At 40.3% G+C, this 13,612-nt stretch overlaps 1 protein-coding gene across 4 annotated transcripts in view; it reads right to left on the reverse strand.

Moving 5' to 3' along the window:
* nhsb (Nance-Horan syndrome b (congenital cataracts and dental anomalies)) overlaps positions 1 to 13,612 on the reverse strand; it is an 83,174-nt gene continuing 69,562 nt past the window's right edge. For all 4 annotated transcript variants that reach the window (XM_057829348.1, XM_057829357.1, XM_057829340.1 and 1 more), the window contains 3 exons: positions 8,821 to 11,970; positions 8,630 to 8,750; positions 1 to 6,103 (listed from right to left, as the gene is read on the reverse strand). In XM_057829348.1, the coding sequence (XP_057685331.1) occupies positions 5,470 to 6,103; positions 8,630 to 8,750; positions 8,821 to 11,970 (3,905 nt within the window). In that variant the 3' untranslated portion in view covers positions 1 to 5,469. The remainder of the gene's footprint in view (positions 6,104 to 8,629; positions 8,751 to 8,820; positions 11,971 to 13,612) is intronic.

The following is a 13,612-nucleotide window of genomic DNA, read 5'->3' on the forward strand; positions in this document are numbered from 1 at the left end:
TTACAAAAAAAGAAGAATTTCAACATTGTTTTCTTTTAAAAATGTATTTACAGGTTTATACAAAAATACAAAAATGATTCAAATCTGTTATGTCCTAGCTACCTTTAAACTTGAACATTTTTTTTTAAATAGACAGTTATGCTTGCGTATTTTCTCACATATATTTGAAATTTTAAACTCTTTTTAGTGCTATTCCATACTGTACACCTTTGAAAAAAATGTCCAGTGCCCGTTTCATCTCATTAGAGCAAAATTGTATGCAAACACTGAAACACTTGGAGCAAAATATTCATGAATTTAAGAATCTTTGTTGTTGTTATACTCCCATGTAAAATGTGGTTTTATAAATGAGAGCTAGAATTAATTTCAAATGTTGAACTCACACCTTGTCTTTCATATGCAATGGCGTTAGTCATTTATCCACTGAATATTTAGAAATGATATAAATGGTGGCAGTACACCATTGGGATAAATGGCAGGTACAGTATGGAAAACAAAAACACCAGACAAATATTCAATGCTTGAGTTTTGTTGTTGTTCTACAATCGAATTTTCACATTGCATTCTTCAAGTGGCAGATATCACCCATTCACCCCAAGGGTTCATTCATAATTAATGGGAATTCAAGTTTTAAAACGAATAAAAATCGAAACAAACAAAAGTAGAACAAATAAAAGTAGAACAACTAAGTCACTTTTGATCATTTCATCATTTTTTCCCCAGTTGAAAGTAAAAAACACCTCTCACGCCAACTTTTGCAGCTCAACAAAGACTAGGACCAGCACCACAAGTTTTCCAAATTACCTATAACATTTTCTTTTCAGTCTTCTGAAACATATGATTGTCCAGTGAGTAAGATATACAGTACAAGATAAACCCCTGTTGTGATCACAACTATACGAAACAGAATTAGCCAGACAGTTTGTACACCTATTGAACACACTATTGAACTTGACAATAGAACAGAAAATACAAATTCTTTTCTTATCTGGAGACATCCCTCAGATAAAAATAATCATATGGTGGTGCCCCTCCCCTTTTGTCATTTGTGTCTTATTGCATGCGATAAAAACACGACAAAAATATAAAAATAATGGTCAGGAGCAAGTTCCATGAAGCCATGTGGATGTAATGAGTGGAAAATGAGCAATTCACAGCTTTTTACTCACTCCAACTTACACAGTGTCAGTTCTGTAGTTTTAGATTTCGCTGAGTATGTTTGTCTTTATCTATCTATCTATCTATCTATCTATCTATCTATCTATCTATCTATCTATCTATCTATCTATCTATCTATCTATCTATCTATCTATCTATCTATCTATCTATCTATCTATCTATCTATCTATCTATCTATCTATCTATCTATCTATCTATCTATCTATCTATCTATCTATCTATCTATCTATCTATCTATCTATCTCCATTTACAGTAAAAGAGTAAGATGTTTGCTGAGGTATTCACAGAATACAGTGAATGGTTCCTATTGAAGTGCGGTCTCTGAATATGAGTATATGTTTGCTGTGATAGGCAGGTGAGAGTTCAAGCTTTGAACAGCTTTGGTCCTTTTCCTTGGAATTACTTTGGCCAGCGTGGCTTGGTAGTGTTTTGCATTATATTTCTTCTGGGAATATTAACGGTAACCTTAACTCATTCGCTGCCATTAACAGGGGTTGATGTCAATGGCAGTGAAAGAGTTCAAATATATTTATATTTCTTTAGTTATTGTTTTTAGTGCACTGCTGGACTGCGTTTAGAATCTGAAGGTTATCTTAACTCAGTTGCTTTGGTACATTTCTCAGATCATACTTGAAATTCTGAAAACTACTTGTTCAATGTTCAACAACATTTTGTCACTTGTGCACATAAAAAAAAAGTTCCGGTTTCTTTGAACAAGTTGCAAATGCATCGGTAAATCCATGCAAATGTCTCTGATTTTCCTATTGAATAGTCTCACCCCCTCCCAACTCCCACGACCTTTAGGCATTAGTTCATTGCAGAAGTCTTTACACGCAAAATGGCTGAACATGTCATCCTGAAGTTGTATGGTTAGTGCACAACAATGTTTGGTAAGAAAAGGACAAACATTTGGACAGGGTCAACAGCCAGAGAGAAGAGGAAGAGGAGGTGGGTGCATAAGCGAATATTAAGGGGGGCCGGGGGGCCAGTCCCCCCCTGGTGGCCGAAAAGTGTCATTGCATGTAATTGACTTGTCTATATATATAAACGTTGCAAAGCAATAAAACTGCAACAAAAATGAATGAAATGAACAAAAAAAAATTTCATATGGGTCAAAATTATTTTTCGAACAGATCAGGTGACTAGCAACATAGACGGTCATTTGCTTTGCATATAAATTTCTCACACACACAAAAAAAATCTTCAAATAATTTTTTTTTTCTTTGATTGAAAATTTTTGGGGGGATTAAATGATTTAGACATAAATGGCTTGCCCATAATATGGCCCAAACACAAAAAGGATTGCTTCAATCAACGAAAACATTTTCGAAGAAAAATTAAGTGTTCAAATGCAAATATCTCAATCTCTATTTTTTTCGCATTCAAAATCTTTTACCATCTTTGAAATTTGTCTTTTTTTGATTGAAGTGATTTTTTGTGTGTGGAAAATATAGATTTTTTGAAGCAACTTTTTGAGTGAATAATGACAAAAATGTCCTAGCCAAAATGTGGCCCAAACACAAGTACAACATTACTTCAAGCAAAAAAGCTGCTTCAATTAAAAAAAAAACTTGACTTCAACACCCCCCCCCCAAAAAAAAATCAAAGAAAAATAGCTTTCGCATGCATTTTTTTGAGTTTCAAATTTATTTTTGCATTCAAACACATTTTTTTTTTTTTTTTTAGATTAAAGCGACTTTTTTTGGGTTGAAAATATATATTTTGACTGAAGCAACGTTTTTTTGATTGAATAATAAAGACACAAATCTACCTCCATATGGCTCCACCCAGGGGATACAATTTATGACTGGGGTAACTACATTGGCACGACACCGGCGGCCTTACCATATTCAATGGATGACGATCTTGGCGAAAAGTATTGCCTAAGCAGCCTGATTTAGAATTCCCCTCAAGGATGATATGAAACAAAAAAACACTCATTGTCAACTTATTATTATAAATATTCTTGTAAGTTAATTTTATTGCTGACACTGCGTTTCGGGGTCATCAACATGTTGTGCCCCCCCGCCCCAAAAGTCAAACTCCGCCTATGGGTGGGTGGCGGAGGACTTGGGAGGTGAGGCAGAGGAGGGAGAGGACATATGCACGTTCCTGATGAGATAAGAGCAACACTTGTAGATCATACAGGTATTCTCAATCATTGCCTTACAATGTCTGAAGCTGGTAGAAGAGTGCAACCAAATGTTGGGAGAACAATTTCAATCCAAAATTTGACTGTCTTGTTCAAACACAATGACACAAGGACTATCATTCTGATAGCACCGACATGTTCATTGAAACATACATTTGATTTTGAGCGATGGACTAAGGATTTTGAGCCACGTACTGGATTTTGCAGAGAATCAGTGGTGTTTTGCTGCTTGTACTAATTGTTTTGAGAAATGCACAAATTGTTATGGAAATGGAGAGAATGATCCGACAAACGTACCAAAGCGACTGAGGAAAACTGTATTACAAAATAGAGTTGAAAGACAAGAGCCAGTCAATGATGTTTTTCAATGAATACTTTTAAAAGTTGGGGGAGTGTGTACAATATAATCGATGTTTATCAGTTAAGATGAAATGGTCACCACCGGACGTTGGTTGAGCTCTCACCTGTCTCATGCTACTGGGTCAGTGCAAATGAAGGATAGGCAACTAGGAGAGAACAGTATTCATTGTTAAGATTTGTATGTCATGTCAATGAGACCTGTTCTTCTTTGCTACACGCTTGTTAAATTTTTTTTCACGTTGTTTTATATAGATATGACTTTCTATTCAATACAAATATACATATGTATTTTCCTTATAAGATATAGCTTTTTTTCAATATTCTTGAAGAATCATCAAGTGCAAAAGAGAGGTCGGTTATTGGAAAGCTTTGCAAATGACTCTCTGGTAAACCCGATTTAGGACCCTCTAAAGCATTTTCACCATTTGAACTGAATGGTGCTTTTAAAACTGCCTTGAAATGCTTCGTTTCTGCTTTACGTGAAAACAGCATGACACAGTTTTAAGCTTAGTTTAAAATATGATTCTAGCCAGGGTCATTGTAGAGTCACCCTAAACCAGGGGTTTTCAACCCAGTCCTCAAGGCACACTGTGGGTCCTGGTTTTTGTTCCAGCCGATCCAGCAGAGACAGTTGAACCAATGAGGCTTCTGCTAAAACAAGCCACACCTGACTGCAATCAACTGATTGCACTTGTAAAACACCAGATTGGGGAAAAAGTGTTGTCATCTTGTTTGGTAAGAATGAAATCCTGCACCCACAGTGTGCCTTAGTGGAATAGGTTGGGAACCCCTGCCACAAGCAAATCTAGCAGAGAAAGGCCACTGTGCGATTGTCCCAAAGTCTTCTATAATTGGACCTTGTCTACTTATAGTAATGGGCCCCTTGCGCCTTAAAAATCCCAGAAAAATCACTTTAGATCAATGGCGATGTGTTACAAATGTCACTAAATCTTTTCACAGGATCGTTATTCCTACGATAAAAAGGAACCACGAAAATGTTGACAGTTAAGAATCTAGGGGATGTTTCCATAAGGGTCATGCAACATGATGAAACGTTATCATGTTCTGAGACGTTTTACAAAAATACATGCATCATATTCAATTTCAGGATACAATTTATGTGAAGAAATATGTGGATGTCTTTATGGTATGCTCTTGATCCCAGGTCTGCTGATGGAAATAATGGAAAACTTGGTCTTGTGTTAAGAGCATTTTGGAACCCAAGCACAAGACAAACCTTGCTTGTTGGCAGGAATATTTATAATGCGCTTATGCAAAGTCTGGTTACTGCTTTGGGCACCAACAGCTGGAAGAATATTACATTTGTATGAATTTTCAATTTTGTAAGAAAGCAATTCCTCAACAACACACACGCCCACACCGCACAAGACAGGAAGTACAAATATCAGTGAATCTTGCATGTTCTTGTACATGCAGTCCTTTCACCAAATGTCATATCTTTAATTTGCAACTCTTTTTTTAATATAGATATATAAAAGACAGTTGAATCAAAATAGGTATTTTATCTATGAGTGTGTTAGCTTTTTTATATAGTTGTAGTAAACGTTTTTTTTTTCTTCATGTTTTAATGACCCTTTGTCATTCAGTTTCTCGCAACATCTGAAACCCAAAAATTCCATTGCAGCTCCAAATACTGGGCACATTTTAGCAACAGTCAGATTTTGGGGTGCAATAGGCCAAAGGCATCAACTGACACCCAATATTATAAAAGTAGGAATGGGGCCACTTAAAAAAAGCGAATGTCTGTCAACAAATTTTAAGACGATCTATCATCATGGGGACTTCCATCTGAGTTCTCTGTCTCCCCTTCAGAAATGGCTTGCATGGGAGCAGTGTAGAGGCGGCTACGAGTACTATAGCGACTACTGTTGGCTACTGGTGGGACCCGAGAACGTCCCTGTCGAGATGCAGCAGTCATAGGCAGTATTTTCGGGGTGAAGCTCTCAGAGTTGGCCCTGGGAAAGAGGCCTGGTATCTGGATTGGGTCTAAGTTAGAAAGTGGTGATTCCTGGTGCACTAAGGGTGCCTCTTCAGCTTGACATAAGGGGCCTTCCAAAATGGACTCCCCATGGGTTTTTGGAGTTATAGGGCTCTTCAGAATTTCTGTGGCCGACATGCGGTAACTTGAGTCAGATCTGCTTCCTTTCTTAAGCAACAGTAGTTTGAACTCCTCACTGGATGTACTGGATTTCTTTGCGCTGCGGTAGATTGGAACAGGGACACGTTGTGAGCCAGAAGCACTGGCTATGGTGACGGGGGTGTTGAGTGGAGGGGGTGGTGGCATAATGGCATTGGTGACACTGTTGGGATTCACTGGTACTGCGGGGCAAAGACGAGACTTCACATTTAGGTCTCCTGAATCTTTACGGCCCAGGACCTTTCTCTTTGATCTAAGTAGGAAAAAAGTGAGAATAAGGTCATCATCAAGTATCTGATATCTAAATAAACAGTAAAAAGAAACAACAGCCTAATGTATTTACATATATAAGAGATAAAAGGACTTTTACTTATGTGGCACTTTTCCATCAAAATGCTGTTTCACTCATTCACCTACTGGTGACACAGAATCAGTAATAACTGGAGGTTCTGTATCTTGCTCAAGAGCACATTGACATTGTCACAAGGGCTCAAACCCAAAACGTTGAGTCGGGGTATGAAGGCAAGTGATTTTAACTACTGTCAACCTAAGGGTATAAACTTCAACTGTCCACCCACTCATCTCTTACTGCTAACTTACTGTGTTTTTGCTTTCCAGGACTGACCTAGTGATGAGGACAGTTTTTAGCTTCTTTCTTACTTGCCAAAATAGTTTTGTAGTTCATTATATTTTAATGTCGTCGGTCTGGAAGTGTTAAAAAAAGAAGATTGGAGCACAACATAGAGTACAGATCACTATCAGCCTGTTAAATGAACTCCTCTTTTACAACCACTTTGAGAGCTCAATCTGTATCTCAAAGGAGAGACCAACACCTACCCAGATCTACCAACCTATCACTACTAGGGATGGGAATTGATACGATTTTTATGATTCCGATTCCTTTATCGATATTGCTTAACGATTCGATTCTTTATCGATTCTCTTATCGATTCTAATTTCGGGAAAAAGAACAAACATTTTGATTGGCATCGAGTTTGTTTAATCAGAAGTCACAACCTTACAAACTCACAACGAGGTCAAAAGAGGCCCAAAGCCTCAATGTTAACTGTGGCAATAAGTGGCAAATGCACAAGAATTTGTAACATTTTACTGAAACATTTTTCTAATAGAAATAAAAAATACTGGTATATATTGGCATATAGGTTGTTGCTCTGCCTCTGGCAATATGTGTTAAAGCAGGGCTCCCCAAACTTTTTCCTGTGAGGGCCATATAACTTTTCCCTTCTCTGATGAGAGGCCGGGGTCAGTTTGTCACAGAAAAAGTGAGACGATTGCAGGAGTACGTAAATGTAAAAAAATTGTTTTGCAGAAAGCCACAATCAAATAACACTCTGTGGATTCTTCACGGAACAAAAGTAAATAAAATAAAAATAATAATATAATAATAATAATAAATAATAATAGCACTATTAATTAAATAGATAATAACCAAATAACCCTCTCTGAGTTATTCACTGAAAAAGGCCAGGAAATAAATAACACTAATGAGGGAGAAAAAAAAATTCAAAATGCTCTCTGGAATTGTTCAGGGGGCCGGACCAAATATGGAGCCGCGAGCCGTAGTTTGGGGACCCCTGTTTTTATTTACCAGTATATTGAAATGCATGCCTTTTAGTTTTTATGGTGCTTTCATGCTCAAGTGGTGGCGCCCTTGCGCTTCCTCACGCGAAGAAGAACGCGCTCACGTGAAGAAGAGCGCGCTTACACACGAAGAAGAAGAAATGCCGTATTCAAGCGAGTGAGCGAGTTAGTGAGAAAGGGAAACACTGCCACGAGCCTACGTTCTTTGTTAATGTTTGTAAAATATCTCCAGAGGCAACGCCTGTAAGTATCATCTTCTGTGTTGTTGTTGTGTGTTTCCACTCGCGATCGGACACTTAAATCCAGTTGTGTAGTGGTTTAAACGATGTGCTAATGCTAGCGAACGCATGCTAACTGTTTGTTATTACTCTGTTAGCAGCTAACCATCACTGATTTACGTTGATGCAAACCTGTTTGTTATTGGGGACGAAATTGATTTGTTTCATTTCTATTTTTAGTTTCAAGTGATGGTTGAATAAAGTCAGCAAATTATACCAACGTCTTCTGCATCGTCATTTGGGAGTTTAGCTAGCTGTATAGCCAGGACTGAGCCTTAGCGTCTCGGTGAGGAGTGGACAGTGCAGTCTATTCCCTCCCGATGCAGTTATCTCCACCTTGCAATGACTGCTAGTCGCTTTGTTGTAATTTTTCCTCGTGAAGTGAAGACACACTTTCGAGCGTTCGAACCTACGTGCTGTCATTGTTATATTTACGGCGGCAATGCTCGTGCTAAACTATCGTAACATTTCATTTTCACCCTTTTTCCTGGTGAAGTGTAGCCAAACTTTGGAGCGAGTGGTTCTTGGCGCCAAGCTAGTTTGATGCGCCTGGACAACAAGACACGTCACGACGCAATATGCGTCTTTAGGGATCATTAAAGGGATCGTTAAGGCTTTTTCATTGTGATGTCGAGGCCTCGAAACACTCGGAACCGGTTCCGAATTGGAATCGGATTTCGATTCCCATCCCTAATCACTACACTTGTAATCTTATCAGCTCTAGTACACAAAGCTCTGAGGAATTTAATACTCACGCTGTGAGGCTAAGGCATGTACACCAGAGGGAATAGCAGACTTTCATTTTTTTAAGTGAAATATGTGTGGCTTACTGTATATTCCAGTGTGCTCAAGAGACAGATTTCTACAGCACATAAGGTGTAGTGGAAAATGTACAGCACCTGTGTATCATGGCAAACAGATCCTCGGTTGTTCTGGACTTGTTGGGGGATGTTGTAATATCATCATCAAATTTGGGGTCATCCGTCAAAGGGGAAAGTGAGTTGTCTGTTGGTGTAGAATCTGCAACGGAAAACATGAATGCCGCACATGATCTATGTCTGATCATTTACACAAGAGTACGCAAGCGTACCTTTACTGAAGTAGTCTTCTGTTTCAGGGGTGGTGGAGTCGTCCTTATTGTCATGTGGCAGCAGGTGATGGGCACTTTTGGTAGCACCTGATGTCTCTTCTTCTTCTTCCTGCACCACTTGTCTTACCCTTCTTGCATCGCTGATTAGGTAAGGATGCGATGTCTCCACTGTGGTACCAGGCACTTTGGCTGGACTAGTCCAGGGCCCTGAGTCCAGGTGGGATCCTCCGGCAAAATCATAGGCTGGAGGGGGAGGGTGATCTGATCGCATGCCCACCCTGTGACATGTGGCCCTCTGTGATTCTTTTACTTGTTCCTCTTCTTCCTCATCTTCATCATCATCATCATCATCTTGGGAAAAAGAACGTTCCCCCAAAATCCGAAACTCTGGGTGTGCGCGAGCTGAATGCGTGAGCCCTCTAAACTCTGTGTGTGAGCGGATATGTGTGTGTAGATCCACTGGTGAAGGATGAGGGGCTCGTGGCACTGGTCGATGCAAAGGCGAACTGTCATCAGATAGTTCTGAAAATGGATCTATACGGGTCCTGAATGCTGTCATTGACCAGAACGTTCCAGGCCCGTATCGATCTTGTCTAAGTAATAGGCTTTCATAAGATGGAGGCCCATCGGGGTGACGTCCTGGTGGTGGGGGCTGAGCATGATCAGGGGACGAGGTGTGGTCCTGAGTTGGAGGTCTAGGGGGCGGTCTGCGAGGAGGAAGCGGCCTAGTGTTGATTGGGGGAGGTGCTAGAGTGGCACCACTAGGAGGAAATTTGGGTTTGGTAACAGTTGTTGTGCCACTTGTAGACTCAAGGTCTGTGCTGGTCATGACATTGCTAGATTTGCTTACCGAGTGAAGCTGGACTGAACGGAGAATTGATGGCGTTATCGCCAACAAGTTTGAGCTTGGAATCAAAACAGCAGAGTTTTCACATGGTGGGGGATTTGTATTTATGGTGTCATTGACTATCATCTTTGTTCCACTTGGAATAACATTTGCTAATCTGTGTTTGCTGTGGTGAAGTGTGTGCAGGTGTGGTGTTCTATGTGACAGTGAATGTCTGACATACCCACCATGAAGAATATTAAGATCAAGCTGAGAAGGTGGAGGTGGGAAGTCTGGGTCTCTCTTGTAAGCAGAGGCAATAGAAGTTACATCCCTGGGAAGGTGTTGCAAGGATGAAAGAGAAGATTTTCTCTCGGGCACTTTAGGCTTTCTTTTGCCGGTAGAGGGGGACAGCGGTCCTGGAAAGAATGCTGCTGAAGTTGAGGGCAAAGTAGAAGTTGGTGTTTCTGATTGACTTGAATAGCCACTGGATGGGGATGCCAGGCCAGCCAACTTCTCAGGTGATCCAAGTTTGAAGTCTCCAGGTGGGTGAGGTGGACTAGCAGGTCTCGTCTCAGAAGACTGGGAAAGAGTCTGGGATTGTGTGTCAGTGGAGGAGGAAGAGCTGTCTGGTGATTTCATACAATCCATAACAGTTGTGCCTGTTGCTGTACTTGAGTTAGATAGGGATTTGTACTCACAATTGTTGGACTTCAACTCCGTATTGTGAAGCCACAGGTCTGCATAGTCAGATTGCACAGCTCCTTCATCCTTAAATGAGTGTGTGTCTGCTGAGCTAAAGGACATGGGTTCCACTATGTCAACAGTTTCTCCTAATCCCATTACCCACGTTCCCATAGGCTCTGCCACAAGACAAGATGTCTCTAACGGTTCTGGAATGCCTCCAAGTTCCAGTTCCAACTTGATATCCGTGGAAGACAATGCAAGGTCTTGCTCACTAACCATCTTTGGTTGGTCTTGATCTGCCTGTGTGTCTGTTCCTACATCAACACTACTACTAGCCTCTTTCAGGGAGGATGTTCGCATAGGCGGCGGTGGTTTAAGTTTGGGTTTCCTCAGTGGACGGCAGGGCCTTCCCAGCGTCATAGTGCCTGTCCTGTAGTCAGGTGAGGTTGAGGGGTAAACACCATGGGATATCGGGTGTGCTGCCACGATGTTGGCTTGTCCACAACAAGTTCCTAGGTCTGCATAGTTGTATATGTAGTCTCTGTAACTCTGATTACTTTTCCCTAATTGCTCAGATGCGTAACCCTCTGCATCAGACAAGTAATGAGAGCCAGTGTCTTTGTCAGTGTTGTTGCTTTTTTCGCTGTAACATGTTTGGTCTTCGAGAGCTTGCTTGGAGTTATAGTCCTGGGCTGGACATAGATTTTGGGTCTGTTCACTGTATTGGTCTGCGTCAAGATGGTCCTGATCTGGAGGATATGCCCATTCCCCCTCACTAGCTGTACTAACCCCTGCATCATCCAGCTGGTCTGTTGCTGAGGACGTGAATGAACTCGACCTTTGGCCTGGTCCTTGAGGTCTCATCTCAGAATGGTACGCGGGGTCCAGTGAAAATCCCTCATCTATGGTGTTGGGTACAGTGTTGAGTGATAGCTCAGAGTCACAGTGCGATGAGCCTGTAAGTGGTGGTGAAGAAGGTGGAGGGATAGTTTCAGAGGTTTGGGATGGGCAGGTAGAACTGGAACCACTCCAATTGCCACTTGATGACTGATGGTCTTCCTTGTGGTCTACATGGCTACTCAGTACTCCAGATGTAGACACTGAGTGAATCGGGCTACTAAAAGTATCAGAACTTGAAGAGATCTCACAGCTGCCCATGTCAGCTTTGCGGGGCAAGCGAGAACGGCCTCTCTCCATCCAGCAATGCTCTGGGCTCCCTCCTCCTCTATCTCTTTCCCCAGATCGCTGCAACCGTTTTAGGCTCCCTAGTTGCAGTGGCTCAGGAGCTGCCTGGTCATCAGTGCTCTCCTCTTCATCCTTCATCATCATCATTTTCATCCTCGGACTTGGGCCAGAAGGAATAAAATCCTCCGCTTCGTAGGGTGACAATTCCTCGTCATCGTCATCATCATCATCGTAATTGTCATCGTCATCCTCATCGCTGTCCATCAGACGGCCACCTTCTCGTGGAAGACTACGAGATCGCAATCGTCCGGTGTGAGTGGCAGTATTTGTGTATGTGGAGTCGGACTGGTCACCGATGGAAGAAATGTTGCCTGTTGAGTGGGACAGAGATGCTGGGATGCCCTGATGTCCTCGTTGAGCTCTAATGCGTCTCCTGGAAGGCGCAGCTGTACCTGGAGAGAAGACAGTGGAAAATAGAGGGATGCATATTTTAAATAACTTGATTATTGACAATACAATTTTCAATACCAGTTCATGGCGCTTGATCTACAGTGAACTCCAGCACATTCCCGATTGAGTATTTGCAAATTTGACTCATGTCAATTTTTGCTGTCTTGTATTGGCATGCCAATATTATTAATGAGCCTCATCTTAAAATGGTTTGTTTTTGTTAAATGATTAAACTTGATGTAACATGGATTTGCAATTCTGTACATTCTAGATCAGTGGTTCTTAACCTTGCCAAAGGTACCGATTCCCATGAGTTTCACATGTGCATTCACCGAACACTTCGGAATTTCATTATAAAGCCATTTTCTTACGAATTCAAAACCTTGTAAGCTAATATCTAAGTTAATTCCTGTTCAAATTTGTTCCAGATTTCTAATTTACTACAAATAATTTTGACTTTTACTGTTGATTTTCAAGCTTTAAATAAAATGAAACTCATTTCATTTCATCCTGCTCCTTTTGTTTTCATGTCTACATTCTCATTTTATTATCGCATCCTTGCATCACATACTATTTTCATGACGTAAAATGACACAAATATATATATATTTTTTAATTATCAACTCAGTTCATGCTGCTTCTAGGTCTGTTATACTTCCTCAAACCGAGTGCGAGTCAACCTTCCACCGAGCAAACCGATTTCTCCTCCCATTAGATAGAGGGCTAGCAGTTGAAAGAACTGAAATAAAGCTTGTAAATTAAGGGCAAACCAGACGGCATTTCGCCTCGATTTAGTCAGCGTACAAAATAGTGCTCTGCGTTTCTTAAAGGGGTCCGCGGATAGAAAGATGTGTAGTTCTTAGAAGATAAATGTTATTATGAGTTAAAATAACTAGATATTGAAACCCCTCTTGATGACGTCGCATGGTTACGCTGCCGGGTAAGTATAACTCTAGCAACATATACATATCATCTGTTCAACCCTTTCAATTTGAACCCGAGAACAACATTAATGAGCATGAAGCATTGTCGACATTTCAGACAAGAAGAGAGTAGGAAAAAAAAAACGCGTTAACGGGCGGTAATTAATTTTTAAAATTAATCACGTTAAATTATTTGACGCATTTAACGCACATGCTCGGCTCAAACAGATTAAAATGACAGCACAGTGTGATGTCCACTTGTTACTTGTGTTTTTTGGTGTTTTGTCGCCCTCTGCTGGCGCTTGGGTGCGACTGATTTTATGGGTTTCAGCACCATGAGCATTGTGTAATTTTTTAAATCAACAATGGCGAGCTACTAGTTTATTTTTTGATTGAAAATTTGACAAATTTTATTCAAACGAAAACATTAAGAGGGGTTTTAATATAAATTTTCTATAACTGGTACTAACATTTATCTTTTAAGAACTATAAGTCTTTCTATCCATGGATCGCTTTAACAGAATGTTAATAATGTTAATGCCATCTTGTTGATTTATTGTTATAATAAACAAATACAGTACCGTATGTTGAATGTATATATCCGTCTTGTGTCTTATCTTTCCATTCTAACAATAATTTACAGAAAAATAAGGCATATTTTATAAATGGTTTGAATTGCTATTAATTACAATTTATTAATTTTTAAGCTGTAATTAACTCG

The sequence above is a fragment of the Corythoichthys intestinalis genome, chromosome 1 (assembly GCF_030265065.1).
Source record: "Corythoichthys intestinalis isolate RoL2023-P3 chromosome 1, ASM3026506v1, whole genome shotgun sequence".
In the NCBI taxonomy this organism is placed as follows: domain Eukaryota; kingdom Metazoa; phylum Chordata; class Actinopteri; order Syngnathiformes; family Syngnathidae; genus Corythoichthys; species Corythoichthys intestinalis.